The sequence below is a fragment of the Haliotis rubra genome, unplaced genomic scaffold (assembly GCF_003918875.1).
Source record: "Haliotis rubra isolate DU_JTF1 unplaced genomic scaffold, ASM391887v1 Scf250, whole genome shotgun sequence".
Taxonomy (NCBI): Eukaryota; Metazoa; Mollusca; class Gastropoda; order Lepetellida; family Haliotidae; genus Haliotis; species Haliotis rubra.
In genome coordinates this window covers 912,732-927,815 of record NW_025766559.1, presented here as the reverse complement: position 1 = coordinate 927,815, position 15,084 = coordinate 912,732, and the positions used below count along the sequence as shown (strand labels likewise).

At 42.8% G+C, this 15,084-nt stretch overlaps 1 protein-coding gene across 4 annotated transcripts; it reads left to right on the top strand.

Moving 5' to 3' along the window:
* Nucleotides 1–985: 985 nt before the first annotated feature.
* Nucleotides 986–13,630, top strand: LOC124279498. 4 transcript variants are annotated; one of them, XM_046715326.1, is made up of 11 exons: nucleotides 986–1,084; nucleotides 5,241–5,863; nucleotides 6,694–6,746; nucleotides 7,035–7,289; nucleotides 7,854–8,078; nucleotides 8,262–8,325; nucleotides 8,591–8,662; nucleotides 10,797–10,940; nucleotides 12,133–12,297; nucleotides 12,388–12,564; nucleotides 13,209–13,630. In XM_046715326.1, exons 2-11 carry the CDS (start codon nucleotides 5,431–5,433, stop codon nucleotides 13,406–13,408), a joined length of 1,788 nt encoding a protein of 595 aa, XP_046571282.1. In that variant the 5' UTR covers nucleotides 986–1,084; nucleotides 5,241–5,430; the 3' UTR covers nucleotides 13,409–13,630. The 4 variants fall into 4 exon arrangements, with proteins under 4 accessions (XP_046571282.1, XP_046571284.1, XP_046571283.1 ...); XM_046715328.1 differs by having other exon boundaries at nucleotides 986–1,102; nucleotides 7,890–8,078; XM_046715327.1 differs by having other exon boundaries at nucleotides 986–1,102; nucleotides 8,265–8,325.
* The last annotated feature ends 1,454 nt before the right edge of the window (nucleotides 13,631–15,084 follow it).

Sequence of the window (15,084 nt, the reverse complement as noted above, 5' to 3'; positions counted from 1 at the left end):
TGGGCATACCGTTCACGACGTCGTTTCTAGACTCTATGCCTGCCGTCCGCGAATCTGAGTGTAAACCTGGATTCATCTCTAAAGACGACTCGATTCCAGTCTCTCTGGGTCCATCGGAGGTGACGTTGGGCCAACAGCAGACGTTGACGTTGATGAAACGGCGTCATTATTGGCCCACGATAAGGACGTCGAGAATGGAGATTGGCAGCCGGCAACCGATTTCGAATGGTCTGTGAGGACAGTCGACCTCTAAACATCTCAGCCCTGGTTCGTGTAGCCGGCAGAAATCTGTCACGTAGGTGACGTAGGACGATTTGACGGTCTTCTGCTCGTGACGTCACACGTGGACGACCCGACTTTGGACGATCAGAAGTGGTGCCAGTTTGGTGTAGACGACCTCGCAAGTCATACACAGTACGACGGCGGCATCCCATTGCTCTTGCGACGTCAATAACTGATCTTCCCGCTTGCAACATGCCAACATTGTTCACGTTGCACATTTGACAATCGTGGCATTTCAAGTACCGTTAGAACTGTGGTTTAAAAGTGTTTTTTCAATTCTTGAGGCCAATGCAAACACGTGCATATGAAGAAAACTTCGATGCGAAGATCACGTGATCGACTGCAAGTGCAAAACCTGTTTTGGCACTAACGTAATTTGCACGACGAATGGATGGGGTTTTGCTAACGTTTTTCTATAGTCGAAAGATAGGGATCCCATTTCGGACACATGGATGTATCATCAGAGAAAAATTATTCATTATTTTTCAAATTAGATTTTGTGAAGTTTCTTTTTTGACTCAGTATATTTGCATGATCAATCTCGTCCATAGTGTTCTAATCACAACTCTCGTATCACAAAATGATAGCATATGTAAGTGTTGCTCAATGTGTCTCATCACGATAACACAACTTCGTATCGTTCCCTATCATCGATGTTTTTCTCAAATGGTCCTTTTGTATAACTTTTGGTCGCAGTGGGACGCGGCTAAATCAGATCCAACTGCTGAATGTCGTACATGCGGGTTCTCATCACTGGATTCCGTAAGGCTCCTTAGTACTACAATGTGAACCTTTACATGCTGTGAGTATATAACAGAAGGTATATATTCACACGTTGATCACTGCAAATTCTTCAAGTTTCTTCAAGACCCATGCTTATTTTACTTATCACATCTGAACAATTTGCTGAATTTTCAGGTTTTTGTAGAATCACCTTACAAAATGATATAATATCCACTGTGTTCAGAAGTACTCCGTGTCTTCTATATGAAATTAAAAACTTATATATCAGTCGATGTTGTACTTTTGACATCATCAAAATATACTGGACAAAATAAGTTAGGGATGTTGGTATTTTGTGACTGATATTTTATCGGAAAGTAATACGAAAGTAAGATTCTTCATGGATAACAACTTCTTTTATTATATATGATGCGACGTTTAGATATGGATTCTTATACCGGTATGGATTCTTATACCGTTGTCAAGCAACGGTATAAGAATCCATACCGAAACGTCGCATCATATATAATAAAAGAAGTTGTTATCCATAAAGAATCTTACTTTCTTATTAGTCACCAACTTCTAAATGCCAATCAAACAGATATTTTATTGGTGTGTCAATGAATAAATGGATCATTATTCATAATTTCAAAATTTACACATATCCCTAACTATTTTTGTCCAGTTATATGATAAAGCTTAACCTGTTCGATCCCCACGTTTTGGGGACGTTATTATGAAGTTTTTTGAAAGGCATGTAGAATTTGGACGAACATGAATGCATGACGCGTTTTATCTTTTTTATTCTTTACACGACGTTTCAGAGCTAATTCATTCTCCTTCATCAGCACTCACCTGAAACGTCGTGTAGAGAATAAAGAAATTGTTATCCATAAAACGTGTCATGTATTCATATTATGAACTTGAAAAGAGAGAAATCTCGTGAATATCAGTGTGGGGAAGTTATTTGACAATCCTCGTGCATTAATAATATAAGACCCGGTACCAAATGTTGCTGGTATGTTGCGAGTTCCACCTTTTTCAACAATAGCTCAGTGAAATATTTCACGGTATGTGTAAGTCTGACATGCTGGTCATAGATGGTTTCCGATTTTGGTGACACCCATGTTCACGGGTATGGGATTGGAACCCACGATCACGATCGCGCCTTAAACGTCCCGGAAAGAAACGCTCCCAAATATGCATTCACTTCTTCACGGTACTACAACTAGGGTGTAAAAGGCTGAATAAAGTTCAGCCTGTGACCCCGTTATACCTTTTGATGGTAAACAGCACACTGATGAACAATCTAGCTGAATAAGTCGGAGATGTTTTAACTGAACGAATTATAAGAGCACTTTATTTACATATTCTTGCTTTTTAGCATTATTCTGACGAACAAATAATTTTTTCATGTGGTTGAGATGTTTGGTTGTTTACAGCAACAGAGATTACGTATTTGAGCCTCATAGTGTAGACCTTGTCTCTTCACCATGCGCGTTATCATTGTCTGCCTAAGTTGACCATTTGATTACATGATCATAAATGATGTGACCTACAAAATGGCATGCTATATTTAACTTGTCAAAGTAAGAGAGCCGTGGCAATCTACACTTCTCAGAGGCATACACAAAGTAGGTCATCTTGACTGCCAGTTGTCAGACTTCATTTTCATGGAAGCAGCGCTGGCTGAGTGGGTTAGATCGCTGACTCCGTGAGCTAGCGAATAGGTGCCTGACTCTGAGAGTTGGGGCTCCACTCCCGGGGGGTGAATCGCCTCCAGAAAGTAACAGAATCTGTATTTTACAGCGAAAGTTCCATATATACTCTCCCAAAAAAGAAACGCATATAGGAATTTCAACTGTACTTTTATGTTTATTTTGAAACATCTTGTAGGCTTTATGAGTCAATGAAATATAGCGAAATTGCACACTGGGAATGCAGACTTATCCGTCTTTGGCACCAACTCGAGGAAAGTCAGTTTGAGTGTCACATGGAGACGTGTGGTGGCGCTGAAGTCAATACCTCGTGTGACCAACGTGGGCATCCATAACTGCACGGCATCGCCTCGGCATCGAACGAATAAGTCTCAGAATCTCGTGTTGCCCAATCGCAGCCCACTCTGCCTGTAGTGCCTGTGCGAGTTGCTGAAGTGTCTGGGGCTGAGGGTTACGGCGTCGCACCCGTCTGTCCAGGGCATCCCACAGATGTTCGATCGGGTTTAAGTCCGGTGATCTTGAGGGCCAGGGGAGCACATTGATGTTGTGGTTCTGGAGGAAGCCTCTAGTGTGACGTGCTGTGTGGGGCCTGGCATTGTCCTGTTGAAACAACTCCCTCTGGCGATCAATGGTTGGAAGGAGGTGTGGGCGTAGGATTTCGTCACAGTACCGTTGAGCTGTCAGGTTGCCCTGGATCATCACCAAATCACTTCACCTACGGCAGGTGATCGCTCCCCACATCATAACACTGACCCGGCCGAATCTGTCCATCTGGGGAACGCAAGCGTCGGCGAAACGTTCACGTCGACGTCTGTACACCCGCATTCTTCCATCGCGTCGTTCCAATAGAAATCGTGATTCATCACCGAACCAGATTCTACGCCAATTCGGTAGGTTCCAGGCCTGAACGTTGGTGCACCATTGAACTCGATGTCGACGATGTTGTTGTCGAAGCACAGGGTCAAAATAAGGTCTTCTGGCACGTAAACCAGCCTCTCTCAACCTGTTCCTGACGGTCTGTGCAGACGGCCTCCTCAATTCGGGTATTTGTCGAGCGGTACTGGTCGCCGTAGCTGTTCGATGACGCAGGTGATATACCCGGATGTAGCGATCCTACGCCGCAGTGGTCGCTCGAAGTCGCCCACTACGAGGGACATCTGCTACCGCATTCTGCCAGCGATATCTCTCCCAGAGTCGTGAAATGGTGCTTTGGTGAACATTCATGCGTCGGGCAACTGCACGTTGTGACTTGCCAGCTTCAAGCAAACCAATGGCGATATGACGGTTGGCTTCACTTAGACGTGGCATTTTGCGTTCCTCAACAATATTCCAAATATAGTTAATAATCGACAGACAGCAATCAACCTTTTATACCCATCATTGAGACTATCTGATCCCCAACTTTTACGTGCATTGCATGTGAATTGTGTATTCTGTGACACTACACGCCGAAATTGAAAATCATGCTGTTAAATACGGGTATTTTATGGCTGGTGCGTTTTGTTGTGATGTTTCAAAACATAAACACCATACGACTCATAAACAGAGCAAAACCTTTTGTAAAATGAATCACGTTTTAATTCATTGCTACATGAAATTGCTATTTTCATGATGCGTTTCTTTTTGGGAGAGTATATATAAATCATGTTACAAGAGATATTCAGTCTAGATTATAGGCCGAAACAGATTTATTATAGGGCGAAACAGATTAAATTTGCTACAAGGGGACATAACTGTGACATAAGGACCCTTGAAAATCCTTGATGACATTATGTGCGAAAAGTAGAAGCATGTCCATTTACACAATTTGCATAGAAAAGTATGTGTTTGGTGGCTGACGCCTAACAGGAGTATGGATTGGTGGTTTGTTTTTAACGCAGCACTCAGCAATATTCAAGCTATATGGCGGCGGTCTGTAAATATTCGATAATGGACCAGACAACCCAGTGATCAACAGCATGAGCATCGATCTACGTAACTGGGATACGATGACATGTGTCAGCCAAGTCAGCGAGCCTGACCACCCGATCCCGTTAGGGACCGTTCATAATTTATGGCTTAGGGGCAGATGATGATTTTTTATGAAGAAGCATGTACAAAGTGACCCCACCCTGCATGTCATGTACAAAATGAATGACCCCCCTCCCTCCCCATAATTTTGTAGCATATTTTTAAAATAGTTATATGTACAAAATTGATTACCCCCCTGCCTCCCCAGAACAAAATGGGTGAACCCCCACCTTAAAATCATCGATATTTTACGGCCCCTTTCATAGCTGCAAAATTGCCGAGCGCTGCGTTGAACATTGAGAAGTAATCGTACCCAGTCTCTGTAAATCGAACCCAGTCTCTGTCAATCGTACCCAGTCTCTGTAAATCGTACCTAATCTCTGTGTACAACAACGTATTTTTCAATTTTGTAATTGGATAATCGTCAGAGTAATGTGAACCCCGACTGACATTTCACTTCATTCATTTCCATTTTTTAAAATGTGAAAGCCTATAAATTCTTTTCAGAACAACCCTTACCTGTTGATAGGGCTTCGATGAATACCAAATGAAGAAATTCAACTATGACTCTGTCGCAAACTAAGAGAAACTACAGCATATAATGCAGTCACTATATGCCTTTAGTTAGCACAACGCAGTCACCCTACGCCTTAGTACAACGCAGTCACCCTATGTCTCGTTCACCAATACAACAATAATGGCACACGAAACCCAACAGCCATCACCACACCAAAGAGTTGCTGATGTTCCAAGGAAGGAAGATTCAGCAGTTGATATGACTAGTATCTTTGTACCTGTTGATGTGGAATGCCTGAGATATCTATCTTTATACAAAGAGGATGAGATCCAGAAAATTCAAAAGGACGAGAATGTGACGATATCTGGCCGTGTAAATGGCTACGACGTGAAGGGCCATACGATTGATGTTACGTGGGCAGCAAACAAAATGGGTGGTCTAGTTGATGAAGTGAAGTGCTCCACATTCAGTTTTGAGACTGGGGTCGATGTAAGGAAATTTGCTGAAACTGCTGAAACCATTGGACAAAGGTATCGGTGTCATATCGGGCATCAGTTGTCTACGAAACCAATATGGCGTCAACGAGCACAATCTGCAATTCAATTCACCCAAGGTCAGTGGTACCAAATGAAAATGTAGATACCGGTCAGCAGAGAACTGGTCCTTACTACACAACAACACACAATAAAAAGAGCAATAAACAACGGTTATAACGAACTCAAACTGACCAGTGATTTTAATTCGTTATAACCGTAGTTCGTTATACGTATTTCGACTAAAAGAGTAACAGCAAGTGGCGGGGACCCAAGAAACTGGCTAGCTATTCTCGAAACTTCTTAAGCCCTACGAACTTCTTAAGCCCATTCTTAACACATTGGCTACGATCAAAGTTAAGAATTCTTAGGGCTACGAACGTTTCGAGAATAAGGGCCCAGGTCGTTATATGAGTTTATGTTTATTGTGTAACGCCCCACTTAGCTTTTTTTCCAGCTGTATGGCGACGGTCTGTTAATAATCGAGACTGGACCAGACAATCCAGTAATGTCATGAGCATCGATCTACGCAATTGGTATACGATGACATGTGTCAACGAAGTCAGCTAGCCTGACCACCCTGAGCTCTAGTGACAAATACCCTTGACGGATAATAAACGGAGTTTAATGTATATTTAAACATATATTAAAGCAGATAGACTTGGGGTAATAGGGTGAGTGAGTATAGTTTTACGCTGCTTTCAGCAATATTCCAGCAATATCACGGCGGGTGACACCAGAAATGGGCTTCACACATTGTACCAATATGGGGAATCGAACCCGGTCTTCGGCGTGACGAGCAAACGCTTTATCTACTAGACTACCCCACCGCCCCTCGGAATAATAGGCTGACCAGTTGACTTTGATGTTAGTGAGAGACAAAATTTGCATCCGTCCATTTTTATTCCAGAAGAGCAAGGAGTTAACGTGACAGTCGTCTTCAATAGGATAGAAAACCAAAAGGTAAGAGGCTGTATTTTTACCTTGGAACAGAATGTTATGAACAGCTAATGTGTTTGTGCCTACATATGTGTGTGTGTGTGTGTGAGAGAGAGAGAGAGAGAGAGAGAGAGAGAGAGAGAGAGAGAGAGAGAGAGAGAGAGAGAGAGAGAGAGAGAGAGAGAGAGAGAGAGAGAGAGAGAGAGAGAGAGAGAGAGAGAGAGAGAGAGAGAGAGAGAGGGGGGGTGTAAGTGGGAGGTGTGTGGTCGTTTTCGAAGATTGTATCTGGAAAAATCTGTTCTACTCTTGTAGGCTGACGTGGTAGTAAATACAACCAACAGACAACTGAATCTGAGTTCGGGATTTGGTGTGTCCATGAGCCTGATGGCGGCGGCTGGTTCTGACGTACAGGAGGCCATAAGACGCATCTACCCTGACGGAATAGAGTACGGGGATTTGGCAGTCACTAGTTCTGGGAATCTTGACACTTGTAAAAAGATCTACCACGGATGTCTTCCATTCTACACAGGGCACATGGAAACGTTCAATCTTTCAAAGTGTTACGAGGTAACCCATTCAAAGTGTTTAAATGTAAAACATTTTCAGAGTAATGTCACCTCATAGGAGAGGCACTATTCACGTTCGAGGTCTCGAAGCGGCCAAGGATCTAAAGGGGTCCTCTGGCATGCTCCCCGTGAATGTTTTAAAATTATATGTTCTCAGATGCAATTTCCTGCTTTCTGAAGGTAAAATAACTCCATTTATGTAATGTCCAATTTTGTATAAAATGTTATTTCTTTCCATACTGTTGCTCACTGGATTGTCTGGTCCAGACTCGATTATTTCCAGACCACCCCCATATAGCTGGAATATTGCTCAGTGCCGCGTTAAACAACAACCAACCAACCAATTTTACAAAAGTCACAAACATCACTTCGAGCTTTCCACCCACAAAAAGCTGGAATTCCAAGCGAATTGAACCAAAACAAATTCACTCACTTAATGGAATAGATATGGGGACGTTCATTTTACTGCTTCAGAGAACCTTCTAGATCTTCTAGATTATCTAGACGAACTTAAACAGAACCATGTTATAATTGATTTTGTTGGTATGGAGATCTTTATCCACAGTGTCTTGTGTCTCTGGTTTTCCGATGCCTCATCCAGGCAAGCAAGGATGGGTTTGAGACAATTGCACTGCCAGCGTTCGGTACAGGGGCCCTACAGTATCCTGCCAAGGACGTTATACAACTTATGCATCATGCCATTGATCTTTTCACTCAAGATAACAAACAGACATCCTTGAAGGAGATTTTCATAGTTACCAGCCTTGAGTCAAGGCTAGATGTCAAACAGGTACAGAGACCATTTACAAAGTACATTTATTAAAGGTTCTCATGATCAGAGAGTGTATATTTGTTGCACATAAAGATAATCTATAGAACCATTATGTCTCTGAGAAACGTGTGGTTGCGTAGGTTCATAGTTAGATACTCTGCTTGAAATAGTTCAATCGTTTGTGTTTCATTTTTCCCGTAGCAGTTTCTAGCTCATGGAATCACCCACAAGCTCAAGACGAGATGGCTTGAAGCACCCCCAGAAGGTGCGTAATAGATTGTCTGATTAAACGTGACACCGGAGGCGCAGCATTTGTCCAAGTAGAGTTTAGCTATGGCTTTAGGCAACAAACTCTTTTATGTCAATTTTCCTGCAAACTACTGGTTGAGAAGGACATGCTACCCATTTTCAAAACAAACCCTGATGTCAGTGCTTCATTCATATATTATTTACCACTATTTTCCCAAGTATGTCCAGATAATCGAGACTGATTATTGTATGGTCTGGAAATTTGTATGTACTATTTTCAGACCAACGTGCATATTTCTACCGCTTCTTTTGGCCGAGAACAGATGCCATTATAGCTGAATTCTTTGAAAGAGGTATGGTATTTGACATTATAATAAATACGTATCCACACTTGTTCTGATTCAATATTATTTCAGTATATATATATCTCCCAAAACAGAAACGCATATAGGAATTTAAACTGTACTTTTATTTTTATTTTGAAACATCTTGTAGGCTTTATGAGTCAATGAAATATAGCGAAATTGCACACTGGGAATGCAGACTTATCCGTCTTTGGCACCAACTCGAGGAAAGTCAGTTTGAGCGTCACATGGAGACGTGTGGTGGCGCTGAAGTCAATACCTCGTGTGACCACCGTGGGCATCCAGAACTGCACGGCATCGCCTCGGCATCGGCCGAATAAGTCTCAGAATCTCGTGTTGCCCAATCGCAGCCCACTCTGCCTGTAGTGCCTGTGCGAGTTGCTGAAGTGTCTGGGGCTGAGGGTTACGGCGTCGCACCCGTCTGTCCAGGGCATCCCACAGATGTTCGATCGGGTTTAAGTCCGGTGATCTTGAGGGCCAGGGGAGCACATTGATGTTGTGGTTCTGGAGGAAGTCTCTAGTGTGACGTGCTGTGTGGGGCCTGGCATTGTCCTGTTGAAACAACTCCCTCTGGCGATCAATGGTTGGAAGGAGGTGTGGGCGTAGGATTTCGTCACAGTACCGTTGAGCTGTCAGGTTGCCCTGGATCATCACCAAATCACTTCACCTACGGCAGGTGATCGCTCCCCACATCATAACACTGACCCGGCCGAATCTGTCCATCTGGGGAACGCAAGCGTCGGCGAAACGTTCACGTCGACGTCTGTACACCCGCATTCTTCCATCGCGTCGTTCCAATAGAAATCGTGATTCATCACTGAACCAGATTCTACGCCAATTCGGTAGGTTCCAGGCCTGAACGTTGGTGCACCATTGAACTCGATGTCGACGATGTTGTTGTCGAAGAACAGGGCCAAAATAAGGTCTTCTGGCACGTAAACCAGCCTCTCTCAACCTGTTCCTGACGGTCTGTGCAGACGGCCTCCTCAATTCGGGTATTTGTCGAGCGGTACTGGTCGCCGTAGCTGTTCGATGACGCAGGTGATGTACCCGGATGTAGCGATCCTGCGCCGCAGTGGTCGCTCGAGGTCGCCCACTACGAGGGGCATCTGCTACCGCATTCTGCCAGCGATATCTCTCCCAGAGCCGTGAAATGGTGCTTTGGTGAACATTCATGCGTCGGGCAACTGCACGTTGAGACTGGCCAGCTTCAAGCAAACCAAAGGCGATATGACGGTTGGCTTCACTTAGACGTGGCATTTTGCGTTCCTCAACAATATTCCAAATATAGTGAATAATCGACAGACAGCAATCAACCTTTTATACCCATCATTGAAACTATCTGATCCCCAACTTTTACGTGCATAGCATGTGAATTGTGTATTCTGTGACCCTACACGCCGAAATTGAAAATCATGCTGTTAAAAACGGGTATTTTATGGCTGGTGCGTTTTGTTGTGATGTTTCAAAACATAAACACCATACGACTCATAAACAGAGCAAAACCTTTTGTAAAATGAAACACGTTTTAATTCATTGCTACATGAAATTGCTATATTCATGATGCGTTTCTTCTTTGGGAGAGTATGTATATATAAAATATGAGTCCAGATATTTCTTCTTGCCAAATCCCCTTTATATATATATCTGTGTGCGTCTCTCTCTCTCTCTCTCTCTCTCTCTCTCTCTCTCTCTCTCTCTCTCACACACACACTCGGATGTCACACTTTAAATTGTCACTCTCTCTTATATTATCTCTCTCTCTGTGTGAATAGATGAAGCTCTATTAAGTAGCAAATGTAGTATTGTTCTACTTGAATGCAGGTTTTGATGATTTATGCACCGAAGTAAGTTTGTACAGTATTAAATGCAAATATTTAGGGCCATTTATCTCGAAACACGGTTTGGGGACTTAGAACACTCTGGTTCTCAGGCGGACACATATTGTAATCCGTGGTATAAGTTTGTAATGTCATTACATTGTATATTTATTAACATTATATTTGACTTTATTCACACGTTCTTGGAACATATTTGTATATGTGCAAAACCCAAGTACCAATATGAAAACATCCAATGGTCCCTCTTATTCCTACTAACTTGGGACATTCATTTGTATTAGAGGTTCGGAGACCTGGCCAGACCATGTGCGAGTTGAGGGTCATGATTGGATACACGCTCGTCCAGATTATTAATGGGGGCATCAATGAAGTATGTAACGCCACACAGACTGGACTACTACTGTGGAGAGTTACGGACAAATGGAGTATGTAGACCTTTCCATATTCAGCGAAGTAATACACACGAAATGCTTTATGAATACTTCATTATTCAGTGAGTTAGTGAGTTTTGTTTCACACCGCCTTTAGCACCAATCCAGCAATATCACCGCGGGGGACACCAGAAATTGACTTTACGCATAGTATCCTTGTCAGGAATCGAACTCTTGCCTTCGACGTGACAAGCGAACGCTTTGACCACGAGGCTACCCACATTCTTATGCCGCTACCAAGCGTGTGTTAGCAATGAATTACATACATCTATTAGAGATTTACAACACAGAAAGTATTCATGAAAGGGATTAGGGATCAACAACAATAATATTTAATGATAAAGTTCAATTTTGTACGGCGCCAAAAATCCAAATGTTGCTCAAAAGCGCAGGTCATAAGCAATTTGGAACAGCATGGTCTTTATTCACTTCATGCTGGAATGTCTGAAAGTCATTGAATTGCTGTACGTTCATTTCGAAGGACTGGACCTGCCTTAGCAAACTCCTGTCAAGATAAGATTAATGTTCGAGTTCGGGGCACAGTTAACTGCTGAGAAGAAACATACATTTTGGCATACAATGACATACCGAGCTTGAAAAGTAATCAGATCCCGTTATTTGCTTCTTATGACACGCTGGGCAGGTTTGTGGTTAAAGAGTCCGCACATAAGTTCAATGTGTGAAACCCGTTTCTGGTGTCCCCGCCGTGATCACTGAAATATTGCTGAACACGACGTAACACCATACTCACTCACGACACGCATCTGTTTCGCAAGATTCATCCTGACCAGGATTTTAAGTCCAAGCTACGAAACTAGTTAACGGAAAATGTATTTTTAGAAAGTGAAATGTTACTGCCTGGCATTTAATCTCAGCAACAATGATTTTCAAACGCAGGCTTCAAACGCGAAATTAACAAGTACTTGTGCCGGAATATCCCTTTGAAACTTCGGACATTGCTGCCAAAATCGACGGCTCTGAAGTCACAAGGATGTCCTGACAGAACTCCACCTTCAACTCATTGTGTGGCCCACAATAATGTGTCCATAATTCAGTTCAAACGTGAAGAATAATATTAGACTATCACTGATCAGACGCCATTGTTCAGACCCCCGTGATATTGCTAGAATATTACCAAAACCGGCGTAGAGCTTGACTGACTCATGGTTCCAATTTTGATTTCCAGACCCGAGACCTGTGACGGGTGGTACTGTCACTGCACACAAAACATGTATTCGTGTGGACTGTTGTGGCGATAGCGAGGCCACAATGGTTACGGGATTGCGGAAAGGGTTACTTCGAGCGGCTGAGAAGGAGTGGTACCATGTGACTGTACCGCTAGCACCTAAAGGTATCATGACGTTAAATCAATAACTTCTGATCCGTCGATATCTTCGATCAACATAATTTGTTGTTTCTTAACCTTTTCCTTGTACTTCAGACATCATCTCACCCGATCTAACATCCGCCGCCATTGTTTCTGCCTTACATCGTCTTTCTTGTGTGTATGTGCTGACAATCGCCGTTTCCGATACCAACTGCTACATCGATTTAGTAACTCGGATAGCACAACATGGCATCGTACAGAAGCCTCCAGATGTGACCAACAGCCTAGCTGGTAGGTCCTCGTTTCTGAATAGTTCCAATTGTGGCTACTTAAGTTTTCGATGTTACCCTTCAAGATCCGGGTTAGAATTGGACAACCAAGAAGGCGACTAACGGGATCGGGAGGTCAGCCTCGCTGACTTGGTTAATACATGTCATCGTATCCCAATTGCGTAGATCGATGCTCATGCTGTTGATCACTGGATTGACTGGTCCAGAGTCGATTATATACAGACCGCCGCCATATAACTGGAATATTGCTGAGTGTGGCGTTAAACAACAAACCAACCAGCCTTTCAATGTCGCGCCAGTTCTCGCCTCACCTGTGAAGGTCCCGGGTTAGAATCGGTCTTCAGCAACCCATGCTTGTCATAAAAGGCGACTATGCTTGTCGTAAGAGGCGACTAACGGGATCGGGTGGTCAGGCTCGCTGACTTGGTTGACACATGTCATCGGTTCCCAATTGCGCAGATCGATGCTCATGCTGTTGATCCCTGGAATGTTTACAGATTATTTACAGACCGCCGCCATATAGCTGGAATATTGCTGAGTGCGGCGTAAAACTAAACTCACTCACTCACTCACTCAGTTCTCGCCTCTCTATACTAATCGATTGATATAATGTATTTTCCAACTGTTATCTTCCAACTGTTTCAGACTATTTGTGGAAAACAAAGTTCTCCCGTCAACGCTCTGACAGCCTTGGAACGATACATACGCCAGTAGAGGATGTCGTCATGGTCGTCACTTCAGACTCGGAGGAGACAAACATGAACGCTGCCAAGCACGTTGAGAGAGAGCTGCACGTGCCGCTGCAGGATGTCCTGCACGTCCACACAAGCTTGACCAGGGAATAATCAAGACCTGTTCAGTGGCTCCAAGTATACGGCAAATGATAACAATTGCCTGCTTGAATTTTAAAATTTCCCACATTCTCCAGAATTTGCAAATTCCTGTTAGCTGTGTTCAGTTTCTCCTTGCAGGCAGTAGTGAAATCGCACTATCTTCTGTTAACCCATGCGATTAGGAGGAAAACCGGTCCGTAATCAGTTAAAGAACAAATATACTTTGGTTTTTTTACTCTTTTAACTATTACATATGAAAGATTTGTTGTCAGTCTTATGCGGAACACCAAATTCATTCTTTAAAAACTTGCGGTTAATTAGTACCGAGCGATTTAAAGGTTGCCAAAAAGTCGCCTGCTTCACTCTCGCCCGCCAACGAAACCACAGACAGGTTACGTAACTCTGTCGCCAGAGCACTGCAGTGACGTCAAATGAGGAAGGATTTTCAGTTAGTTGTATATAAAGGATAACAATCATTTAATTTATCACTAATCACTAATTAGGCTTGGATTAATTCCTGGCTTGCATTTCTTTATTGTCATTTCCCTTGTTAAATGCTACCATTGTTATCTCATTATTCATGCCGGGATTAACAATCCCTGGCTTCCATTTGTCCATCCACCCTACCAATTTAGCGTTAATTGGGTACTGGCTTCCCTTGTTATCTTAGCACTGTTGTTTCAAATGTACGTCTTTAGCTTTCTCTTCCTAGTTTCTAGTCTCTTCATTCACCTGATGAAGGATAAGAATATACCCGTAACATCGTGTTTCAGTCCGGTGTTAAACAACAAACCAACCAAACGAACTCCCAGTCGGGCTTTATTGTATCAGTGATGGAATTTCATACACCCTGTGCCTTTCGTCTGGTCTTTTTATGTGTGCCTATTTCACACATATATATTTCCACTATTATATGAAAAAGGTATTGTTCTAAATGTATGTGCCATCGTCTCCCATACTTCTACAAGAATGGCTTGTCTACATACTTATATGTCTGTCCCCATATCCCAACTCTCTACTTGAGACAGTGCCACAAGTCATCGACCGACGTGATAGGTGTGTTTAACAAAAACGTAATATAATTATCACTTGGGGAATAAAGCACTATATCATAAAACACCTGCATATTGAAGATAATTTAGTTTAGATGGGGAGTTGAGAAGTTGGACGTAAGAGGGTTGGGAACTTGATTGCATATAAGTTCAACTAAGTAAGTAGTGTAAAGTATATTGTGACTTATTGTGCAGAACAGTTCAACTGTTGCTGATAAGCTAATAAGGAGTGTACTAAATAGATGAAAAGGGGTTAAATGTTAAAAAGTAGGGCTGGGGAGGCAGAGTACGGTGTTTATGTTTTGGTTGTGAAACGTGCGGTGTGTGGCCTTGACATTGTGAGTTAGTCTGGATAATCGAGTTTACACTGTAATGTGTGGCTGGATAGGGATGTTTTAAAGGGTTTATTCTGAATTTAAGGGTGCCCATTTTTGTTTGGTGTTTTGATATTTTGTTTTCAGACCCAGTCTGGTAGTTATTGAGTAATTTGGTTTCTTCTAGTAACTTCTATCTAGTAGGTACTAGTCTTTGCACCTATGGCATTTTTTATATATTGTAAGGAGTTTAGTTGGGGATAGAGAAGGACGGGAACCACTCACTCCAGTGTGTACATGATAAGTGTTTTGTAGATGTGGA